This window comes from Phalangium opilio, unplaced genomic scaffold, assembly GCF_054372755.1.
Source record: "Phalangium opilio isolate 3A_F unplaced genomic scaffold, DU_Popi_V2 ptg000011l_1, whole genome shotgun sequence".
In the NCBI taxonomy this organism is placed as follows: domain Eukaryota; kingdom Metazoa; phylum Arthropoda; class Arachnida; order Opiliones; family Phalangiidae; genus Phalangium; species Phalangium opilio.
Genome location: NW_028324147.1, coordinates 7856035 through 7880864, shown reverse-complemented (window position 1 = coordinate 7880864; position 24830 = coordinate 7856035). Strand labels below are relative to the sequence as shown.

General features: G+C 36.4%; 2 protein-coding genes and 1 long non-coding RNA gene across 13 annotated transcripts in view; 1 reads left to right on the top strand and 2 right to left on the bottom strand.

Moving 5' to 3' along the window:
- Positions 1 to 24830, bottom strand: part of LOC149710188 (uncharacterized) — a 321109-nt gene that overhangs the window by 122672 nt on the left and 173607 nt on the right. The gene's annotated exons all lie outside the window — the stretch shown is intronic.
- LOC149710192 (uncharacterized) lies at positions 16744 to 17760 on the bottom strand. The gene is made up of 3 exons (XR_016376883.1): positions 17633 to 17760; positions 17511 to 17563; positions 16744 to 17428 (listed from the first exon to the last, which is right to left on the bottom strand). It is a non-coding gene; the product is annotated as an uncharacterized LOC149710192 (long non-coding RNA).
- On the top strand, positions 17422 to 24212 carry LOC149710191 (uncharacterized). Of its 9 annotated transcripts, XM_089859934.1 has the most exons (12): positions 17422 to 17881; positions 18052 to 18134; positions 19370 to 19499; positions 22207 to 22450; positions 22516 to 22655; positions 22718 to 22802; positions 22865 to 23021; positions 23145 to 23344; positions 23424 to 23580; positions 23663 to 23790; positions 23859 to 23960; positions 24037 to 24212. In XM_089859934.1, exons 2-12 carry the CDS (start codon positions 18068 to 18070, stop codon positions 24079 to 24081), a joined length of 1455 nt encoding a protein of 484 aa, XP_089716060.1. In that variant the 5' UTR covers positions 17422 to 17881; positions 18052 to 18067; the 3' UTR covers positions 24082 to 24212. The 9 variants fall into 9 exon arrangements, with proteins under 9 accessions (XP_089716060.1, XP_089716032.1, XP_089716023.1 ...); XM_089859906.1 differs by having other exon boundaries at positions 22210 to 22450; positions 23859 to 24212; XM_089859897.1 differs by having other exon boundaries at positions 23859 to 24212.

Sequence of the window (24830 nt, the reverse complement as noted above, 5' to 3'; positions counted from 1 at the left end):
CTTTAGTGACGTCATAACGGGATTACATAGTGTGGTTAAAGTTAAAAGCAATGTGAAAATAAATAAAATATACTGTAGTGGTACAGTTCTATCTATTCCTTGAAGAAGTTTGGTGTAATGGGAGTTTTTTCCAAGAATAATTAAAGATAAAGAAGCGATGGTGTTTATCGTCTATTCAGATCGCCATTATCTTCCACCCAAAGTTCTTTTTTTTTGTTTGTTTTTTTATTTTACTAAAACTAAATGTATAGGCATAGATCTACCAGGCGCTGTCTTACATAAATTTTCAAAACTCGACAAGAGATAAGAATAATATTAAAAAAAATGAGACTTGATTAAATAGAATAAAAACTTTAAGGAAATAAAAAAGAAAGAGTTGGCCGTTAAAAACAAGCCATCTTTATTTTATTGCGTATCGGCTCCCAAACATTTTATTAAATTAAATTCGAGCCAAAGATGTAATCCCAATCCCTTGATCGTTCAAGGGGAAACTTCAACAAACTACTTTTAGTCTTACTCGGTTAAACATAACGGATTATTCCGCCCAGCTTCCCGCGTATTGCTAACTGCGCTATAGAACGGGATAATGGTTCAAGCATGAATTTATTCATGTTAGCCATGAAAGGTTTTCATGGCAATGTTACAATTTAAAACACAATTTAATTCGTTGGACCACTTTGTTAAATTCAAACCGCGACCCTAATTGGTCATAAGGACTACCTTAAAAATTCCAACTTAAATCAATTAAAAGTAAATGGAACTGGTCCATGGGACTAGTTTAATTAAGACACCAGGGGTCGCAAGTCTTTAGGACCAGTTTGGAAGCAAAATTCTTATTTCGAAGTCTGGTCTGTGTTACAACGCCCAAGGGGGGCGACTGCCCCGTGTCCGCCGGATGTGACTTGACCCCACCAACCCTTCCGTCACCTTTCAAGTAACCCTCAGTTCCTTCCCCAACTGATTAGCATAATGTGAACACCAACCTCAATTAAGGCGAGGCAGCGGAATCTACAAATACTGTTAAAAATATAAACAAATCGTAAACCTCGTCTTCTAGAGGTAACCAGTGATAGATGTAATTTTAGAAGCAGGAATGGAGAACAGGGTAATCTGGGCGCGCGTCAAAGTCCCGGACCCCCATCCCCAGGACGGGAGTATGAAAGAAGATGCGAGTCATAGCGACAGAGGTTAAAAAGAATTACGTATTTTTCGCCGTCCCCGTCAGCAACGTCATCAAAACGTAGTTTAAGTGAGCCAATAAGATAATTTAATATATTCGTTACGTGTTGGAGGGAGGGGCTCTATACTGGGCTATGAGTCGGACTGAAGTAAATACTAACCGTAAATACTCCATTCCTACTTCTAAAATTAAATCTATCCCTGAGGTAACTAAACCAGATTGCAGCTACATATTCATGTTCAAAATGAAAAACTTCCAAGTTTTAAGTCCATTATTGGAAATCGCAGCCTCTGTTTTAAGATACCGGGGATTTTGGCAACGATTGAGCTCATTTTGAGAAGTTACAAAAAAAAAGAAGATTTTTGGGAGTGCGTTTAAGTATCTTTTTCGCATCTAGTTTCGGGTAATGGCCCTAAATAGCCCCAACAACAATTTCAAATAAGGGGAAAGGAAGCTAGGCGCCCCTATTCAAACCAAACGACACTAGAATTTCGTAAGGGCAAAAAATATCAGGGTTGCTTTTTAATGAAGTGAGCCTCCTCCAACTTAGTTGGGTTTGCTTGCACTCCCTGCAGCAATGCATAGGAGAGTAAATTTTATTGATGGGCAATTGAGGGGTCGTTAGAATATCCCAAATAACATCGAAACAGAAAGCTTCCCTTTAAAAAAAAAGATTTTATTTTATTTTATTTTTTTTTTCTAAATCTAATTTTAAAATTATCGAGATTTTCTGTGGGGTGGTAAATTTGGTAAAGGCGTTTGATTATTTTTCCAATGAAGTTTCATTAACTTTTTGCGTGCATTTTTGGGAAGGCAGCCTTGATAATATTATTTTCTTTTTTGATGGGGTTAATTTTTTTTTATCAGCTTGTGAAAACTTTTGGAAAATTCGCCTCGACCCCATAAACTATTTCGAATTTTTTTATTTTTATTATTTTTTAATTCAATCTATACAAAAAAAAATTTAAATTCGAGATTTCTCATTATCTTAAAAGATAATTAAACTTTAAATCAATAGCGCGGTTATAAGGAAATATTGGAAGGTTTTATTTTATTTCTTTTTTTTTTTATTATTAAAAATTGGGATTTAGTTACGAAGCCCAAAGCAATTTCCCATGACTATTTGAACATTTACCTAAATGGATTTAATATAATATTTAAATTCTATCACGATTAAAATCGGTATTATATGTAATAGTTTAAGGAACAAGTTACGGCTGGTAAAAAATGTAGGCCTTAATTGAAATTAAATTACGGTTATGTTTTCAAATTAAAATTACATCTTTGAAGGTCGTATATTACGATTTGGAATTTAAATATTTGTCTTTACACTATTGTCATAACTCCATAATGTAGAAGTATGGGCCTTCCGTAGGGGCTTCCATGCGACAATTTAAATAACGAGAATGCAGCGCCATCTATGTTTGCTTCTCTAAACCAGACCAGAATAGACCAACTTCCACCAGGTATTAATAGGTTATAATACAGAGTGTTATAAAGCGTGTGGAAGGACAGACGTCCAGTGGGTTTTACGTATGATTTTGAGTCGAAACTGTTCTATGACCTTTGCCCTTAGACCCACCGTTTACAAGTTACGATTGGAAATTAGAAATCATCTTTCAGTTTCAATCTTATATTGACACTCCAATAATAACTAGAAAACGGTGACAAGGACGACAAAGTGTTATAAAACATTTTAGACTCAAAATCACCCATATAACCCATGGTACTTCAGTGCTACCATCCTTTTTGCAGCACAATGTAGAAACATAAGGTTTCAAACATTGTATAACTGAGGTTTGCCCTACATTTGCGGCTAGCTAGACGTAAAACAGCAACTACATTTATACACTTTAATCGTTACTTTCGGGATTAGCCATTAATAATTTAGGACAGACTGAAACACTCCATAAAATATTACTTCAATAATTTTAATATTAACATCAAATTATACAATACTAGGAATGCATACAGCTGATAGGAATAATTTTGCAGCCAATTTCTCAACGTATCTAGGAGGATTTTTCTTTTTTGGAAGAGGTAGACTAATCATTATATATGTAATTTTAGAAGTAGGAATGGAAAACGGTTAGTCTTTACTTCAGTCCGACTGATAGCCCAGTATAGAGCCCCTCCCTCCAACACGTAACGAAAATTTCAAATTACCTTATTGGCTTACTTAAACTAAGTTTCGATGACGTTGCTGACGGGGACGGCGAAAAATACGTAATTCCTTTTTACCTCTGTCGCTATGACCCGCCTCTTGTTTCATACCCCTCCGTCCCGTGGGAAGGGGGTCCGGGACTTCGACGCGCACCTACATTACTCTGTTCTCCATTCCTACTTCTAAAATTACATGAATCCCTGATATGACGTATTATACCCCGCGAATAATCTAACTCGCCGCTATCAACCAATGAAACAACATTTGGAAAGACGCCATCAGAATTACGATTCATGACGTGTAGTAAGTTCTCAAGTCCGGTATACCCACAAAACCCGCATAGAAATTAACATGACATTCCAATTAACTGTATGCATTCCTAATAATACCATACATCCATTAACGAAAATTAAAATTAAGTATTTGGTTTTAAAGAAATTTACCAGACAGACCAAAAAACCTCCCACGGTTAAATTAAACCCACCCCGTCTGGTAAGACTGTGTCCTTGCAAAATTAATTAACCGGTAACGAAATATTATAAAAATGAGAAAAAAGTTCAAATTTAGCAGAATAGCCCGCAAGAAAGGGGATTTTTCTTTTCTTTTTTTCTTTTAGTTCGGGTATTATTTGGATTTTTGGTTTGATTTGGGAACGGGCGCCGCGTAATCTAGCCTTGAAGGAATGTTTGTTCGGACCATTTGGTTTTTAATGATTCTCTTTGGCTTTCTCCAATTCGACTTAATGAAGAAAAGCCTCCATTTGTTCGCAAAAATACCCCATGGCAGACGTTTGCCAACATTATTTTACAAAAAGAAAAAAAAATTTAAAGAAAAAAAACATTTTTATTATTGACGTCTAACCTCAAGAAACTATATAGTTTATACCTTGGTTTATATCATTTACATTTACGGAGAAAAGAAAAAGAACGATATTATTTTAGAAAATGGATTTAAAACTGACGGTAATACGTACTGATATACTGCGCGGTTGATTTCTGATATTTTTATGTTTCTTGAGGGATCGGACACGCGTTTGCCACGCACGTGAAATTTGTACCCAATAATCACGTTTTCTTTGTAAAATATTAATAAATATTGAAATTCTTATCATAAGCCTATCATGGTTCCATAAGTATTAGTCTAAAGGATTCTGGTTAGCCAGGGCCGGCTGGGTTTCGATTTAAAACATGAATCTTTTAGACCATTTTCCAGGCGAAAGAACAAACTATCCAATAATATGTACATAAAATCACGTTTTCTTTGTAAAATTTTAATAAATATTGAAAGCCTTATCATAAGCCTATCATGGTTCCATTAGAATTGGTCTAAAGGATTCTGGTTAGGCAGGGCTAGGGTTCGATTTAAAACATGGATCTTTTAGACCATTTTACCAGGCGAAAAAAACACGAATTCAGTGGTAAATTACCACGGTAATCACCATTTTCGTAATTTAGCCGAGAAAATCGTAAATTATAGTTACCATGGTAATTTACCGGTTTAGAACCCTAGCAAGGGCTACGTTCAGTCACCGCTGAGCTATCGTACGCGGCGCAGCTAGCGCGCATCGGGGATAAATCTTTTTACTGTACAGTACTTCGAACACAGTAGGTCGTGCATCTATCTGTTGCGTTTTTTGGGGATAAACCTTTTGTCTCACACGGATAATAACTACGATGTAAGCCCTAGGGTAGAGCCATACTTATGCGTGATAGGGTAAATCTTCCACATCAATTAAATTATTAAAGTCGCGAGTAAATGTTAGACCCCTTCGTACTTTTAAGGCTACTGTCTATGATTCTATGAGACAAGGAAAGCTCTGACGTATTTTCGGTGGTTTCATCGTCATTAGTAAAGGAACTGATGGTTAAGTCGTGGGATTCCAAATATTTTACAAGTTACGTTCGGTTACGTATCACTGCGGTATTTCTAAATAACCAAAAAATGTTTACGGTGTATTTCGAGGATTTATCGGGGCTTCCTTGAAGTAATGGTTAAGAAACTTAATGATGCTACAAAGGACTGTTGGAGTGCTGTCTTAAACGGACGTAAACAAACACAAAAAAGAAATAGTCAACAATTATAGTGAATCAGGGTTCAAATCCAACTTCTTAATGTAAGGATACTCAAAATATACAGGGTGTTTCAGATAAGTCTGGTATACATTAAGGGGATGTTCTTTGGGGGATTTTGAGTCGAAAATGTTCTATGACATTTTGCTGTCCGGGCCACTGTTTTCGAATAATGATTTGAATGATTTACGGATGACCCCTTAACTAAATTAGAAATCATTGTCTTTCATTTTAGTAATTAAATTTAAGGGGTCATCCTTAAAATACTCAAATCATAACTTGATAACGCTGTCCCTTGTGGCAAAATGTCATAAAAGTCACATTTCCGCCTCGAAATCACCTAAAGAACACTGCCCTTAATTACTGATAGACCCGGACGGCAAAATGTCATAGAAAGGTTTTACTCAAAATAGCTCAAAGAACATCCCCCTTAATTTATGCCAGCTAGACTTATCAGAAACAGTAAACCAGTATACTAAAATTCAGGTAATTTTCTTCAAAACCGCATAGGTTACTAATTAAGTAAGGTTAAGTTCTATACATTTATGGCCGCCATTTTCCAATATGGCGGTGGATTGGAAAAAACGCTTTCTTAAAAGCACCTACATGCACCTACATGCAAAATTTCAGCATCGTGGGTTATATGGTTTCAGCTGGGCGTTGTTGACTAAGAGATATGTAACAATTGTAAAGAACTTGATTTTAGTTTCAGAATCAGGTCATAACATGCCAATTTAAATACAGTAAATGGATGATTATACCTTGTATAAATATTGCCGACTACATGTTTACGAAACTTGGCAATTTAAGACAGCTAGCGCATCAAACAGCCTACACAAAATTTTATCAATTTGATTACTAATTTATTTTTGAGTGTTATTAAGTCTGGAACTCGAGTTATTTTTCTTGAGAGTTGGAAAAAAGAAAAGATAATGCATGTAGTTTCGTCTGATAGTGATTTAATATTGACCGCATTGAAACCACCATACGAATGGGTTAAGATTAGACATTATAAAGACGGCTGGTTTACAATTTCAAATTTATGAATTAAATATTTGTGTTGAAAAAAATGGAATAAAATAAAAAAATAGATCTAGAATGGTGATTAAAGAGTTGAAGAGAAATTTCTCTTCGATAAAATAAACGAAATTAATAAAAACACGCGAATAATCAATGAACCAAATAAATTCTAATCTCGAAAGGTTTCAAATTTCGGGACCAAAAAACCCTTTCGACACCAAAAAATTAAAGATTCGTAAACAAGTTAAACATGTATACTATAATTACGAGTCTACACAAAATAATTAACTAGATCACTAAATTTTAAATTTAGTTATCTGTTATGAAAAGCTTCGAAAGCTCACGTGACACAATTTGTATCCGCTACACGTGATGTGAAAGGGTCAAGTACAAATTCTATCTAACTTCGATTAAATTTCTTAAAACTCCCTAATCATCTTAACCTTGCTTGTGTCTCTTGAACGTCTGCACAAATTTTGAGTTAAAGAAAGGCAAATTATTAAGCGTGTTATCAACAATTGCCGTTAACAACCTTAATTCATAATTCTCGTAAAATTTTTCTTAACCCTTTGCGATGATATTTTCCCACGATAGACAAAATACATAAGTAATGAAAAAACTGTACTCAATATAAATATCAGTTCATTTGTTGGGGCGCGACGAGGTCAAACATTGATCATTTATTTAGGACATAGTTTTGATTTGATAACACACCTACAAGTTTGATATTTAGCTTCTGGAAAAAAATATGCTAACGAAAAACAGAGAAAATTATATGATAGTTTGTAGATGGGCTGTATTATTTGTAATCTATACAAGTCCTATCCTAAATGATTAGTGGTAAAATATAATCGGTTCACGTGGAATGCAAGAGATTTTAAACATCGATTAAAACCAGTTAGGATCACAATTTTGCAACAATTATGAAAATGATTTACGGCTATAACTAAGCGTAGTAAATATTAACATGCGTAAATTAATCGTGTAAAACTACTTTCCCTAATTTGCTCTGTTCATCAGAGTAGCCCAACCTAGCCAAACAAAAACAACACTCAACTGAAGCATGTATTGAATACCGTGCAGGGCTCCCAGCGCTTAGTGCACAAAAAATAATAGGTATTATAGGTCTAAAAGGCTAAAATTATAGGATATTTATAGGTCCAAAAATCATCAATTTATAGGTTCAAACTTATGTTATGTAAATTTTATACGTTTAAAATTACGAATTATTGGAGTTTTACAGGAAGTATATTATATATTCGAGAGTAGACTACTTTTAAACATATTTATAAAAATATGATCATTATTTAATTTACTTGCGACTAGTAGTTAATAGTGTAGCAACTAAACTATTTACCATGCATTACTTTGGACTAATTCAGGGTTACCACGAAATTTTCAGATTCAAATTCCCTGACTTTTTCAGGTTTTGTCGGACTTTTATTACGATTTTCCCTGACATGTTTAGGCCCATCAACTGTCATTATTCTAAATAACTAAACTAGAGCGTTTAAATCGCCGTAGAGCATTTAAATCGCCTTCTTGAATATATAACTTAAAACCTCTGGGAGCGAGCTCCGCGATTTTTGTGTCTGGTCAAACATAATCTCGCCAAAATATAGGTATTATAGGATAAATTTACGAATTATAGGTTTTTATAGGACCATCTCAGAATTATAGGTATTTATAGGTATTATAGGTACTCTGGGAGCCCTGACCGCGTTGAAGGTTGACTACCTTAAAATTAATCTAGGGATTAGAACAGCTTTTAATAAAAGTACGCACTTTGTTATATTTTTGAACAGCGTTAATTGGATCAGCAGCGTTTGTGATCATTTACCTACGAAAATAATTAAGGTATTTTTTTCAAGGTCACTTCGTTTTCTTGAATAGAACTTCTGATGACCCCACATAGCCTGTTTTGAAAACGCGACAATGTGTAGTAAGATTATAATTATTCAAATGGGGAGAGCTATAGTCCAAGAAGACACTCGCCGATTTTGCTTAATTCTAACACATAATTTTTACATGGACACGAATCCATAAAATACTCCAATCCTAACTTGATAACGGTGGCAGAATGTCACGGAACATTTTCGACTCAAAATCGCCCAAAGAACACTACCCTTAATTGCTGGCAGACACACCTTTCAGAAACACCTTTTTAAATCTATGAAAACCCCCATAGTAAATTTAAATTTCGTAGAGATCACAGCAGAGGTATTTACCAAAAAAAAAATAAAAAATAACCTGAAAACTATATTTTAACGAGGATGGTTATACAAAAATTCAAATTATTTGCGTAACTGTCGTAAATGCAATGCATGCACGAATGCAGTGTTTACTATACACAATATGCAGTACGCTGTTTAAATTGTTTGCTCAGCTATGTCATCCTCATTACGGATGCGCCTATAAGGAATATGACGCTGTTAGAAATATTTTCTCGTCGGTGGGAAAAGAAAGTTTGAAACGTCTGTCATATCTCATTTTTCGGCTCAATTTAGTCGACTCCCTCTCACAGACGCTTCTTTATATGTCAGGACACAGATATTTCCGACTTTCTGGAAAGATCTTGGACTATTTTTTTCTTCTTCTTCTTCTTCTCCTTCTTAATAATGATCAAGACTAGGGATATGGATGGCTGGTATATTCCAAACTAAAAAGTAGCTGCTATTGACGAAAAATACTTGTATATTTAGGCCTAGCTGATCTTGACGACAGATATCGTGACCTACTAATGAGCTAAGGAAACCGTTCAGCCTAAAGGGATACTATAACTAGGGAGTATCAAAATGAGAGGAAAATGATATAGGCCTACGCGCCTTTTATCTAACTTTCAAAATTTTACATTTCGTATCGGAAGCTTAAAATTATTTATGCATGGTGAAACTCTAGAAATTTTTTATTGTTTGTATCTTGAAGGTGGAGGAATGGAGCAGAAACCTATAACGTTGCAGTCTGCAACGGCATGCAACGAAGTCCTCCCAGCATCCTCAGCGTTTAGGTAGGGTCGTACGGTACGGAAACGTCCGTCCATGATGCCTCCTGTGTCTTAAAAAAGAAGCTAGTTCTCATTCAAATACAATGGCGCTACGCGGCAGCACTTAACAATCGCCTACCGAAGGTAAAGGTACACTGGGAGACTCATTGCCGCAGGTCGCCCATCATTTTACATCTTTTTCTCCATGGGTCAATGAGCGCCTTGTAACAACGCAACGGGTCAAGGGTATGACCCCTTTACACACTAGTAGTAGCATCTTTAATGTTTAACTAAAAGTTACTAATTGTAATCGTGTTTCGCTAGCTAAACGTCCCGTTAATAATTCAAAAGATCTCTAAAGAAGAAAGTTATATTGGTATCAAAATTTTCTTGGGGTCGATTATACTTCTAGGTGGGAAAATGTACACAACGGCTCTGCTCCGTTTTATTATTAACATACCTAGCGCCACCTTTCCCTAACATATCAGTTAGATATCGTAACAAAATATGGATAATTAAGCAATTCAAGAATCTCATTCTTTACACTCCCTTTAAGAAGTAAAGGCTGAAATCTTACGTTAAACAGTTTTAACACTTATCTTTACTAATCAAACTATGTCAAGTGTATTTTAAGTACGCGACGTTGCTAAAAACGGTAACGCGTACGGCAACGGCAACGTCGCAATAATAATTTTTAAAATGAAACATTCTAAATCTTTGAAATACAGAAAAATGGCAGAAGATTGTAATAAAAAAACAACTTCCTTGTTAACTTAATAAGTTTAAAAGTGCATCAAAACTATTAAAGATAAGGATAAGGTTCGACGAATGTTAGTTAACGTTTCTAATCACGTGGTATCGCTAAAGGGCGATGCCTCTGTCATAATAATCTGTCAAGATTCACTTAAAAAGAGAAAAGCCGGAGCGAGTCCAAATCTAAAGACCTTGATATTGGTTACGTAAATGTTAAAATAAAATTGGCGCGCTCCAATAGGCGGGAAGCGTGTTCCTAGAAGACTGTTTCCGACGATTAATTCAATTTTGCGCCTACACCCACTTTCGGCGCGCTTTTTAGCCGCGAATAAATTATTTCCATAGAAAAATTACGATCATGTAAGCCTGCTATCATGGTCCGTGGTTACGCTCGAGGGTCAGTGTAGCAAAACTCAATAAATAAAGAAAAAAGAAAAATTCAAGCGAATATAAGGAGATGAAGAATGAGCAGCGTGCAACACTCCGCTCCCGGGAACTAACCTCGCCCACTTTGTGCCGTAATAAATGCTTTAATACTCTTAATATTCAATATTATATCAAACTATAGCGAATATTTTTGGTATAAAGATCCATTCAGACTAGACTACGACGGTGAATTCGCATTTCTCGCTAAATTAAACACGTGTCAATGACTACGTAAAAGATTCGCGGTTTAGTTTCAAAAAATTTAAAGTTCGTCGGACAGAGTCGAGATGGCACCACTTCTTTAGCGCATTTTCTTCAGCAATAGCTCACTCGATCATGCCTCATTGCCGAATGATCTTGGTATTTGTCATTTTGGATTCGCCTATTTTTGTATTAAAAAGCAACTCGTTTTAAGTCGTCTGCACTGACTTCTGATAAGGTAACACACCGACACGGACCGAAAGAAATTAACGAGGCGATCGACGGCAACGTAATCTTTTACTTTCTAGTCCGAATTATGTATCCATTCACAATATGAAGCGCTGAGCTGTACGGACGGTTTCCAATACAGAGTGCATTAATTATTTCATCTACCCCAATAGACCTTTTCGATATAAAAAGAGGGGTAGGCAACCCTCAGAAAGTGGACATACAAGGGGGTTATGATACATTGTCTTCTCACTGCACTTTCATGATACAAAAAACTACAGCGCAGGCACCAAAAATCGAGGTGAAGGGCAGAGCAAACCCCCTTCCGTGTCTTCTCACTTAGTTACATCAAGAAGTGATACCTATAGTTTCTTAGGGAGAAGGATAAAATTCGCCACATTTCTAGCTTTATCTCCAGTCCAAACGTAGGTCCGGAGTTAATCCCGGCCTCTAAATTCCAACCAGCATCTCATTGGTTCTTGAAAACTCACGTCATCGCGACGCGAATGAGTACGAAAATTACAGTCATATTTTCCGACTGAGGAGAGGCGAAACAGCCCGGCCTCCTTTTACGTCCCCCCTTGTATTTTGAAAGGGGGACCAGGACTATGGCGCACGAGTACTTAGGTATCTTAAACTTCTCCCTAATAAACTAGATATCACTTCTTGGTTACATCGAAATGGTCTATATTATCCTTGCCCCTGTGTGTTGGTTTCTCTTTACGTAATTTCAAAAATTGTATATACTTTAATAAATCAACGAAAATACTTTCGAATACAAAATAACTTTACAGTGCCTTTTTTTAAAAAAGTGACCACCATTGCGGGCAACTGACCGCTTAAAACAAAAGGGGAGGGAGGGAGACACCCTTTTGAGCCACCACCATGCACCACAAAACCCCTCTTTCAATTTTTTTGCGGCATATTACGCTATGTTAATAACGTTCTTTTTTACTAGAGATCCTTTAGTCTTTGTAGAAAAGAGAAGAGGAGAGAAAAAATTCTGGCGGAAAGAAAAGTTTAATTGCTCGATCCATCATTCGGCGGTGTAGAGTGCCAACCCAGCCAGCAGAGAGAGAACTCAGCTCAGCTCAGCCACAGTCAAACCAAACGCTGTAGAACGTCGAGAACCATGCACAGCGTTCATACAACATTTGGAAAACAAATTTCCCTGAGATTTCCACGTTTTTCCCCATATACTTCCCTGAATTTTCCAAGTTTTCCCGTATATGTAGTATGCTATGGAGCAAATGTTAACGAAAGAGGGGGAGGGCAAATAGGACTATAACATACTAAAAGGACATCCCCGTATCTCTAATATAACCAGAGTTATGAGCCTCCAAAGTATTGTGCAATGTTAATCCTATGGAGGGTATGTTTACGAACATTTTGCTTAATTACTCGGCCCCTGTTTGTCGTAGCCCTAAGTTTTTAGTATGGTTAGATGGGGGATAAATTGGACTATAACATACTCAAAGGGCATCCCCGTATCTCTAGTACAACCAGAGTTATGAGCCTCCAAAGTATAGTGTTATGTTAATCCTATGGAGGGTGGTATGTTTATGAACATTTTGCTTAATTACTCGGCCCCTGTTTGACGCAAATTTCCCTGATTTCCCTAAATTTTACAAAAAATTCGAAATCCTGAGTTTTCCCTGAGGTTTTTGTTAACTGTTTATTTCCCTGATTTTTGCAGGTTTTCCAGGTTCGTATGAACCCTTTGCAGCTTTCGACTCTATAATACCTATATGGAGAACTTTGGCTTATTTGATTATATCGTTTTTTGGCCCTTTGCGAAAAACTAACCGACTTTCCAGATTATTCACATTTTTTTTTTCTCTCTCTCCATCTAGGTACTTGAGGTTTTACAATATTCACGATTTTTTTTGTGTTCAGAAATGAACGCGAGATTCATGATCTTACTAACTGATAACTCTAGTCTGGTGGTAAATTTACCGAACTAAAGACCCCATTGGTTAACGCTTCCCGCTTATAGATAGGTAAGGTAAACCGGACCGGGTTCAAAGAAATTTTTCACCCCTGGTTTGACCCCAAACTTCAATTCACACCAGAAAAGATGAAGAAAACTTAACTTAGGTTAAAGTCTGATAAAAATTATCATGCTGCCGATAAGAGTTAGTTACACTAGTTTGTGTACCGGAAGTATTGGACATGCATGCAGACACCATCGGGTTTTGGTTGCTCCGTCTCTTCACTGAAGCCCTCTTTACGTGAATGAGATCTTGCTGAAGTCTATAATAGTCCGGCAATACACCGGTGTCATGCGGGGTTTGTTTTAGTGAAAACTAACTTAGTTGCGATTCAACAAGTGTCACTTGAAAGAGTAATAATTTAAGGTTTAATTTTGAATAACATTTTTAACTGTAATTTGCTTGGTAAAAAATTCACAACGGCGTTTTTAAAGGACTTCCAATTTCGAATTTGAACATTTTACCAATTTCTAACGATATTATTTCAAAGAATACAGGAAATAATAAAAAGAGAATTATGCTCTTTAAATACAAATACAAAAATACAAATATAAATATAGAGATTACAATAAAAATCACTTTCGTACAAAATATGAAGTATACAATGTTTCACATTAAACATATAATATAAATCTGAGACGTATACTGGGTGTTTCTGATAAGTCTGCCATAAATTAAGGGATTGTGTACTTTGCAGAGATTTAGAATTAAAAATGTTTCACGCGACATTTTGAGTTGAAAATGTTTTACGCGACATTTTGAGTTGAAAATGTTTTACGCGACATTTTGGGATTTTTAGTAGAAAGTGTTTTACACGACATTTTTAGATTTTGAGTTGAAAATGTTTTATAGGACATTTTGCCCTAAGGGACACTGTTTACAAGTTACGATTGCAATGTTAATTAAATTTGAAAGCATTGTCTTGAATCAATTTCTTAATTAAAATTAACGGGGCCATCCCTAAAACACTGATAATCAAATCATAACTCGAAAACAGCTACCCCTTAGTTCAAAATGGAGATAGAAGTTACATTTTCGACTCAAAATCGTGCACCCAAAGAACACATGCAATCCCTTAATTTATGGCAGACTTATCAAGTAGAAACAACCTGTATATAATTTTCTTTGTGTCACTCGCTTGGCGTATGGTATAAAAAACCGGATACGATGTTTAAAAATAATGTTACCATGGGAACAAGCGAGAAAACAAATCTTTCTCATTATTAATAACTCAAAAAAAATAATAAAAAAATAAAATAATGTGTCTGGGATACAAAAAAAAAAGGAAAAAAAATGCCCCAGGGTTCTCTCCCGAGAGAGAGGGGGAAGTCCCCCCCTATCCCCATCTACCTGTCGTCTCACCTACAAAACACACCCTCCTACCTCCCCCCTCTCTTGGTCGACCGCGCGCTAAAAAAAAACCAAACCGAACCGATTGTTTCACGATGTGATCTTTTACATTAAGGAATGTCTTAGTCGGTCTTAGTCGTCGCATGCAGCGCGGGGGACAATTTGGACCAAACCAGTTTATTAAGACATCTCGAGGTGTCAGGCCGCCAGGGTTAACACACAAAAAAACATTCTTATAGTTCCTTTGTTCAATTAGTCTTTAATTGAGAACTCCCGATCTCGACGCCATTTAATTTATAAGATGTGACAATTAAATGAATTGAATATTCAAGGGATAGTGTCACGCCTATAAATAAATTCGGTATGGACCCTTATCTTAAGAAACTAATAATTTAATTGTCCTTAAGACCTTTCACGTTCGTAAAGTTAAATAGGGTTTATAATCTTTTGGAATACCGATATCCATGAGTTTTCCAGGTTTTTTTCCCATATATTTCCATCAGTTTTCCAAGGATTTTTTCATATATGGAGTAATAACAACGGGAGTGGTTTTTATAGTTGAAGCAACCTCCTCAGAGCGAACTTACTCAAACCTCGCAAATTCCCCTGAATCTTACTAGAAATTCTAAAATATTCGACTTGTCCCTGTGTTTTTGTCAACTATTTATTTCACTGAGTTTTCCAGGTTTAGGGTTAGTCGCAGATAAAGCTTAACCCTTTGACCTCTCTTTGTTAGACTAATAAAATTTAAGAAATTGAACGTAAAAGATGTGGCGCTTTAGGTGGACGTTCAGCGCTTTAAATTAATTACTTTAAAATTAAAATTGAATGCAAAGAAAATGTGCTTTTTTTTTCATAGATAATTTGGAACTTGCCCCTCCGACCAATCACGTAACGTCCTGCATTCTTGATAACAAAACTCACGTGCTACGCTCTATATCTCGGTCGCGCCATGAACAAGTGTAAGTCACATCGCGCTAAATCTCACTCGACCTGGCTAAGTACCACTGAATTTTGTTAACAAGAAGGCAGGCAGGGGGTTACGCGATTGGTCAAAGGTGCAAATCTCAAATTACCTATAAAATCATAAAACTAATTTGAATTTTAAAATCATTCGGAGCTATTTCCAGAATGGATGTTTCACTATGCAGATTGACAGAAGTCTAGGTTAACTTAATAGACTTCTGACAGTGGTCATATAATTAGTATAGTAGAATCGATAATATAAAATCACTTTTCCTTTCTTTAACCCTTTCTTTATACCTCTGATGACGTCAGAATTATTAAGGGAGATCACCTTTTGTTATGTCAATATATCATGAAAGATCTATGACACTATCGAACCTACACCGTTTTTATTTTTTTATTAAATTTGTAATAGACCTTGAAAGGCAGGCAGGCAGGCAATACTATAGAGTGAGAAAAATTCCATTAATTCAGACACGCCTGGATCATTTGCTAGATGGGATTTATTTAATGGGGGGGAAACAAAATATTATCCATTTAAGATGGTTTGGGAAATATATATCATAAATCAAATGCTTTATTTTGGGTTAAGCATGTCGTCAACTGTAAGAGCAGCTTTTTCATATAGTTAAATGAAAAACGTTAAGAAAAAGAACGACGCTTAAAACTAAGCCAAGGATAAACTCGATGTAAAAAATAAAATCTGTGTTTTTTAACACCACCAAAAAATTCTTATAACTGGAATTTTTCAATTAATACTTGATCCTCGATTCTTGAAAATAACTCTATGAGGGGTCAATATAGTATTAACCTCAGTATATTTGAGAATTTTTCATAATCCGTGCTTAAAATTGCAGGGAAAATAATAAAGTTTTAAAATTAAAAGTTACTTTGTTTTTAGGGGTAAAACCCTTTATTACGATACGGGAAAATTGATCAAATCATAGATTCTACGTATCCAGGTACTTATTAAGTTATCACTCGGGATTGCAATATTTAAAATAAGCCGTTTTGAAGTTTTCGAAAAGTATACAGGGTGTTTCTGATGAGTCTGATAAACTAAGAGGGTGTTCTTTGGGAATTCGATTTTGAGTCGAAAATGTAACTTATATGACATTTTGCTCTAAGGGACACTATTTTCAAGTCATGATAAATTTAAGGGGTCATCCGTAAAATACTTGAAAACAGTGGCCCGGACGACAATATGACAGTTTTGACTCAAAATCGCTCAAAGAACAGTGGTGTGATCAAGCTCGATCACACCAATAAAAGAAAGGATACTATAAGTGACATATGGTTTAGTTTCATTATGGATGGACAGACATAGCTTTCAGTATGGTTTAACCTAACCTAACTAACAGTACTCCGAACAGCGACCGGGGGTGGTACAGCACTTACACTCTTAAAAAACGTTGGTTAAAAAGTTTGGGTTGTTTTATTTCAACTTAGGATTTGGTTAAAATTAACCCAACAATAGTTAAAATACGTTTTTTGTTGTATTTTTGATGTGGTTGTTTTTTAACCAAGATAAGAGTTATTTACATCAACCTAATTTAGGTCAAAATTTGAAAAGTCATAATTTCAATTGAACAGATACTTTCTGAGAGACCATGGTAATCGGCTTATACCCTGTACATTTCACTTAACAAAAGGCATTATACGTAATCTGTAAAAGGCCTACCTTTTGTGTGTTAAGTTTTATTACACTAGTAAAAACCTAGTAATAAATCAATGTTTAAAGGATCTGAGAGTAAATAACCTCTCTTCAAAAGCGTATGCCTAATTTATCTTCAATTATCTACCCCAAAGATCGCAATTATATAAGTTTTATAACTTAATTAAAGTATGAATCATTATTAAATGATCCAGCTGGTATATTATCGGTGTACAGCACATCTGAGAGGAATTACATGCAGAGAAAACAACACGTATAAGGAAGGCCGCCATCTTAGGTCATTTCCAATGCTCCAAAATGCAACGCCAGGCAGAGCCCGCGTTCACTACACAAGGCAGGTTAGGAAACTCGCATCAGTGCCTCTAGCGGTGCTCCTTATAACACCTCTGTGTTTCTCTCTGGTTCGAATTAGTAACAGTCACCTGGAAATGCCAATATGGTCAAACCTTAGATTTATCGAGTAATAAAAGCTTGCACTAGCTGACATTTCAAGGTGAAACTTACGGTCGCGACCCCTTCAACTCTCTCTCTCTCTCTCTATCTCTTTTTTTGTGACTCTATACAACGACATATAATGACTTTGAACTTTGAAGGAGCGGGATAACGCAGGTGTAAAAAAAACATACCCCGTGGCCGGGACTCCCCCGTATCGTATTGAACTGAACGGAAAGTTTCCAAAAAAAAAAAAAAAAACACGCTAAGCAGCAAACAAAGGGTTCGCCCCTTTTCAAGAAAATTCTCTGATTCCACTCTGCCACCATTTTTCCCTTTCGCTTGACGCTGGTGGTCACTACCACCTTGGAGTACAATTTTCTCTTCTAAGCTACAATTACGGTTAAAAGGAGTTGGAAAGAGCTACATAATTATAATAACGAGTAAGTACTATTTTTATGTTTTAATCTAGCCAAATTGGACCTCATAATTTTAAAATTTTGTCTAAATAAAACCTATGCCTAAACATCTTTAAGAATAAGATAAGAATAATAAGTTAATCTTACATTTATTTTGCATAACTGCCATAGATTTTAATTATTTTATTTAATAGGTTTATTTGTTCGAGTATGGATGACTACGTGAAAAACAAATTAAAAACGTGGTCACTCGAAGCTTATTTGGATAATTTTTCTAGTAAGTGCTAAACCTTAAAGACTATTATTTTTAAATTTTTATGGGGTTTTTGCGGTTCAGCGTGCTTCCTTGTTTCCAGAACATTGGCGAGTCATGTGCTTGCCATGAGGGTGAACAATAGTTTTCAGGCGCCTTTCGTTGTGTTTCTAAGATAGTTGTAAGCACATGTTGACCCACGTGGCGAGCTATAGATGGTTTTCACACGCGGAGGATTATTCCTTCTACAAGAGGAGCAGGCCGAGCTAGTTAGCGTACAAAATTGCAGATTATTTTGCCCTCCAAGCAGTCTGAACTCCTCTGTAAAGGTTGTGAAAAGCATCTATAGCCCACTCGATCACGTGCTCAGGGACGCGTAAGCAGCCTGCGTCCCCGAGCGCGTGATCAAGTGGGCTACGTTTTCGTTAGTAATTTTTTTTAACATGGGGGCTGGATCAAAGCTGGCACCACGGAGCTGTATTGTAGAAGTAGAGACTCGTAGCTTCCCCTCAACTAAAAAAAGCTAGACCTTATTTGTCCATAAAAAGGGGGTATGAATTTTGGCCCTCCCTCCAAACCTATGCGAGACCATGTAAACAATAAAGATGGCCGCGAGCTACGAACGTTCAGGAGGGTTAAGCCTCGGTCTTTTGTGTATCGAGTCCGAGTGACGGGAGTTTCTCAAGCGTTTGCAAATCTTATTTACATTTTTATTTTTACTATTATTTCTATTTATATTAAATATAATATGGGAAATATTCGAAGAATTAAGCCGGGAAAGAAGAAAACGACGTGACGTCAGAGATTGATTGCTCGGTATGCGCGAAAATTGTGCGCGGAGCATTAGTACGCTTATGTCTAGGCCCTAGAGGCCTAGTCTCTACCAGAGAGAATTTAGAAGGGGAGTGGAAGGGGTGGTTTGGAATGTAGCGCAACGTCGTCTGCTAAACGTTATCTAGGCAGGTCGATTTCCGGTATGATGAGTTTGTAACAGAGAGATTTTAGAACACGTGACCGGAAACTCGCCTACCCCAAAAAACTCAACGCGACATCTTGTTTGGGCGTCATCACGTTTAATAGAGTCAAAGGGCGGGCCTTCCACTCCCCTTCTAAATTCTCTCTGTCTCTACTCCTTCTACAAATAATACACATCCGTGCTGGCACGCTTTGCCGAAAGAAAGTGAATGTGATCCAAGGCCCCGAGGCCCAATTTTCGTTATCTTGAGGAAGGTGATTTTTTAAATGTTTTTAATATTTAGATAATGCAATTGACGAAGAAACCTTTTTGATGCTAACACCAGACTTCACAAAGGAACTAATTCCTGCTGTTGGTCCAAGAATGAAATTTTTGAGCTTGCACAGAAAGCTTTTGGAGGAATCATCAAACTTGTGAGTCTGTTCAAAACCTTTTCTAAGATTAATAAAGCGCTATGGGATTCACTTGTTTTAAATGTACCAAAGAAATTAGAGGAGGCCCACGTGATTTAATTTACCACTATAGAAATTTTCATGGCATGAATGATGGTGCAGGCCCCTTTTATTGTGCAGAAGATAACTGTAAGCAATCGTACAGTTACTTTCATACACTTAAACGTCACCTAAACAGAAACCACAAAGAGTTTGAAAGTTCAACTATTCCGTTAGAGCTAAATATTAGTCAATTAAATACACAGCCTGATTCTCATATGCCACCAAACAGTTTTAATGAACCTCTTAATGATGAATTTAAGCAGTCATCCTTTCTGCAGGAAACATCACTTGAGTTGATAAAAAACATAGCAATTCAGTTTGTCTGTAAACTGAAATCATCACCCTCAATAACCACTAGTACTGTTCAAACTGTAATTTTGAGCGTCAAAGACCTTATCGAGGAAATTTTAGTTTATTTAAAGAATGTTTTAAAAGAAAACCTGGGAGCAATACCTAAGGAACTATTAGCTGACATTTTCTGTATGTTTGATGATGTAGGCAACCCATTTCAAAATTTTGAAAGTGAATATGCCCAACAAAAACTCCTCAAAGAGTCAGGGGATTTAATTATTCCTAAAGATATATTAATCGGGGTAGATGAAGTTAATAAAGTTTGTAAGAAAACAGGGGAATTTAAGATGGTAGCCAAAAATCGAGAATTCCAATTAGTTCCACTTCGTAAAACTATAAAAAAGGTTTTAGAGAGCCCTGGAGTTTTGGACATAGTGCAAGACTATTTAAGTTCTGAGTCAAATGGACTAAGAGATTTCAAGGATGGAATACAGGCGAGGCATATTAGCGGTCAGTATACCAACGATAAAATATTGATCCCACTTATGCTTTACTCTGATGAGTTTGAAGTTACAAATCCTCTTGGATCCAAAACCGGGGTACATAAGGTTCTAGGATTTTATTTTACAATCAAAGCGTTCCCTCCAGAATATAACTCTGCACTAAATAACTGTTTTTTGTTAGCCCTATGTAAGTCTGCCTACGTCAGCTCAAATAGAATGGATACTGTTGTCTCAAATATTTTTACAGAGTTCAACGAGCTAGAATCAAATGGTATTTATATTGATTGTGCTTCTTATACTGGCACTGTTTTTCCTTATTTAGCTTTAGTGTCAGGTGATAATTTGGGTATACATTCTTTACTTGGTCTGGTTGAAGGCTTCACTGCTAATTATTCTTGTAGATTTTGTAAGGTCCATAGAAATGATATGACCACCCAAACGATCCTTAGCCGTGACTTGCAAAGGAATAAAAATAACTATAAGAATGATGTGGCTATTGGTATTCCAGCTGAAACTGGTATAAAACGAGACTGCCTCTTGAATAAACTCAAACATTTTCACGTAACGTCAAACTTTGTCCCAGACGTAATGCATGATATTTTAGAAGGGGTTGGGCCTCTGGAAGTCAAACTAATTTTGGGTAGGCTCATTTCTGAGAAGCTTTTAACACTGGATACTCTAAACTCACGATTATCTAATTTCGCATTTGGACCTGACATGAACAATAAACCTTCTCCCATTACTAAAAATATGTTGAAAAACCCAGATGGCGCAACCGGACAAACTGCATCGCAATTTGCCTGCTTGTTGAGATATTTGCCATTTTTGATAGGCGATTTAATTCCAGTAGAGCACGAAGTTTATGAGTTATTGCTTATGCTTATAGATTGCACAGACATCATATTTTCACCCTTAATTTTTGAAGGACATCTTCCATATCTTGCTCAGATTATATCTGACCATCATGAATGCTTTTTGAGTTTATTTCAAGACCGCTCTCTAAAACCAAAACATCATTTTATGTTACATTATGTCGATTGCATTTATAAAATCGGGCCATTAACGAGAGTTGGTGTTATTCGCTTTGAAGCTAAGCATAACTTTTTTAAAAGGTATGCGCACATCATTTGCAATTTCAAGAATATTACGAAGTCTCTCTCATTCAGACATCAAATGATGTTTGCCTATAACTCTCGGAATAACAAAGCATTTGATAAAAGAAACACTGAATTTGGCTTGTGCCATAACATTCTGGTGGTCAATTTAAAGCATGGAAGAGAAATTGCCAAACTGTTGAAAATATCAGTTTACGAAGATGTAGGGTGTTCTAATTGGGTTAAGTACTACGGCATTACATATAAACCTGGAAATACAGTGGTGTTGCAAGTGTCAAGTGATGACTTGCCGCGTTTCGGGCAGATAGAATACATAATTTTGATAGGCCAGCAGTCTTTCTATTTTATTATTTCGCTTCTTGAGACATTGTCTTTTGAACGACATTATCATGCTTATAAAGTAGCGCCAGTCATTCCTTTCAAGCTAGAACTTAAGTCGATTGATGGTATCATTGATTTTAGCCCTTTAAACTTGAGTCGCAGCTTAAATGAAAATGACGATTCTCATTATGTGGTTCCGAAACATCGGTACTTTTAAGTCGCCGAAAGTGTATTTCAATGTTAATTTGAAAGGGCACTTGTTGCACCATCATTATATGATTGAAAATTAGTAACTGGAATAAGTAATTTTTAACTGCGTATTAACTTTGAACCTATGCTAGCAAATATATCAGCCATAAGCGGCAGGATTTGTTTCTCTCATTTTCTTTTCTAAAGCAGAGATATGCAAAATAATGAAACTGGGACAAGTTCTCAACTTTCAATGGATGAACTTAACTCTTTTAATACCGATAAAATTTTGTCGCCTGGTTGTGATTCTGTAACAAATGGGCCGGTTAAAAAAATCGTCGACATAGACAATATTATTGAAGGAAATCAATCTGAATTAAACTTAAGTCCTAAGAACGCTGCAGAAAGCAACTTGGTAAATAGTACCAAGAAAGCGGCGGAAAGCAATTTTGTAAGTAGTTATCAAGTTAGGCCTAATGGTATGAGCAGTAAAAAATTATAAATTTCCATCTATAGAAAGTGAAGGAAGCCGTTCTTAATCATCCCCAAGGGAAAGAATTATGTGCTAATCTTAGTTCTGATCATATATCCTTAAAATCCAGAAGACTATTGTGTAGGATCATGGTGTCTTATTTAATTGAAAAATTTGGTCAAAAGTAATTTGTCTTTTACGGTAACGTTTTTAATTGATAATATATCATACTGAAACACTTCACAGCCCGTCACCTACATTGAAAACAGAACTTTCAAAGTCTATAGTAAGAGAATTTCCTAATTTTGAGGACAGAGATCATCTTGGCCATGTTAGTACTTCAAACGGTTAATTAAATTACTTCTTACAATTACTACAATATTTTCACTCTAGTTGGTCTGGTTCTCTCGTGGACAAAAACGCCCAGCGACAGGCTATATAGAAGAGCGCTTGAGAAATGTTAGGAAGAAGCTCAGGAAAAACAGTATTACGATAGATGAACAACAACCAGACATGTCAGCAACCACATCCGGGTTGGCAAAAATATGTGGTAGGTGTTTATTAAACATGCTAAAATATAAATAAATTAAGAATGTAGTACCGTTGCAATCTAACATTGAAATCATTTGTGTTGATTCATTAAGAAAAATACCATTCTATTTCCAATTTTCAGAACTACCTCAAATTGAGCATGAAGATGAAGGGGAGGTAATGATAGACTGGCTTAAAGCCAACACAACGCCGTATTCCCAAGTAAAGGAATATATGAAGATGACTGCCACTTTGAGACAAAAATGGATAAAGTCCCATCCAAATTCTAATATTGGGGAGATATTTTTGGAATTCCCTCGTCTGAAAGACATACCTGGCATGGTGGGTCCATTTTTCGCACTTTTTTTAAAAACTTATTTTTTAATAATAATTATATACTGTATTCGTGGGCTCATCACAGATTGAGCAAGATTTCTCATTATTGTACCCGGATAATTGTGAAAACCTGGTTAACAACTGGTCCAAATACTGTCAAAAAATTAAGCAACAAGCGCTTGTTGACATGAAAGAGATTACCCTCAGGGAACTTAAATTTCTACCACAACAGGATAATAATGGTATATTGCTAATTTGAGTAATTTCCTCGATATTTTTCCTTAAGACCATTAAAAGGTAGCTCATTTTTATATTTGTTTTCAGAGATTTTAGAAAATGCTTGCATTTATGCTTTGCCATACTTGGTACCGTCAAATACGTATAAGGCTGGCAAACGAACAATTAAACCTTCAACAGCTGATGTCAGAAGTGCTTTTATTGTGAATGTTGGGGTAAGGTTCTCACGAGTAATGATAAATATTTTAACTATTTTATATTAAAATCATTTGAAAATTTTTAGGTTGATATTAAAAATATCGAAGAATATGTAGAAAATTCAAAAATCCCACAACCACACATTGTTACGTTTGGGGATCCTCTGTGCCCAACATTATGCTATGTGGTAGTGGAAAAAATTTTTTACTTACGCACATCGCTAGTAAAAGCTGTAGACACTTGTTTTAAAACATTTTATGTAGTTGATTTGGGATATCCCCAACAATGCAAGAGAGTATGGGAGCTGATTCAAGATTCATTTTATAAAATTATAGGAAAAGAAAAAAATGGCGTTAGCAATGTTATAAGGTCCATGAGAAAGGCCTTTGAATGTGAAGTGTAAATGTTATTGTACAATTAAAGTTATCTTTTGTTGCAACCCAGTCCCTAATTAATTATAACCCAACCGCGAGTCGATTTCGACCCAACCGCGAGTCGATTTCGACCCAACCGCGAGTCGATTTCGACCCAACCGCGAGTCGATTTCGACCCAACCGCGAGTCGATTTCGACCCAACCGCGAGTCGATTTCGACCCAACCGCGAGTCGATTTCGACCCAACCGCGAGTCGATTTCGACCCAACCGCGAGTCGATTTCGACCCAACCGCGAGTCGATTTCGACCCAACCGCGAGTCGATTTCGACCCAACCGCGAGTCGATTTCGACCCAACCGCGAGTCGATTTCGACCCAACCGCGAGTCGGTTTCGACCCAACTTCGAGTCGGTTTCGACCCAACTTCGAGTCGGTTTCGACCCAACTTCGAGTCGGTTTCGACCCAACTTCGAGTCGGTTTCGACCCAACTTCGAGTCGGTTTCGACCCAACTTCGAGTCGGTTTCGACCCAACTTCGAGTCGATTTCGACCCAACTTCGAGTCGATTTCGACCCAACTTCGAGTCGATTTCGACCCAACTTCGAGTCGATTTCGACCCAACTTCGAGTCGATTTCGACCCAACTTCGAGTCGATTTCGACCCAACTTCGAGTCGATTTCGACC

Coding starts and splice junctions, on each gene's coding strand:
- LOC149710191 (XM_089859860.1), top strand. CDS start 19,541: ATGGGATTCACTTGTTTTAAATGTACCAAAGAAATTAGAGGAGGCCCA.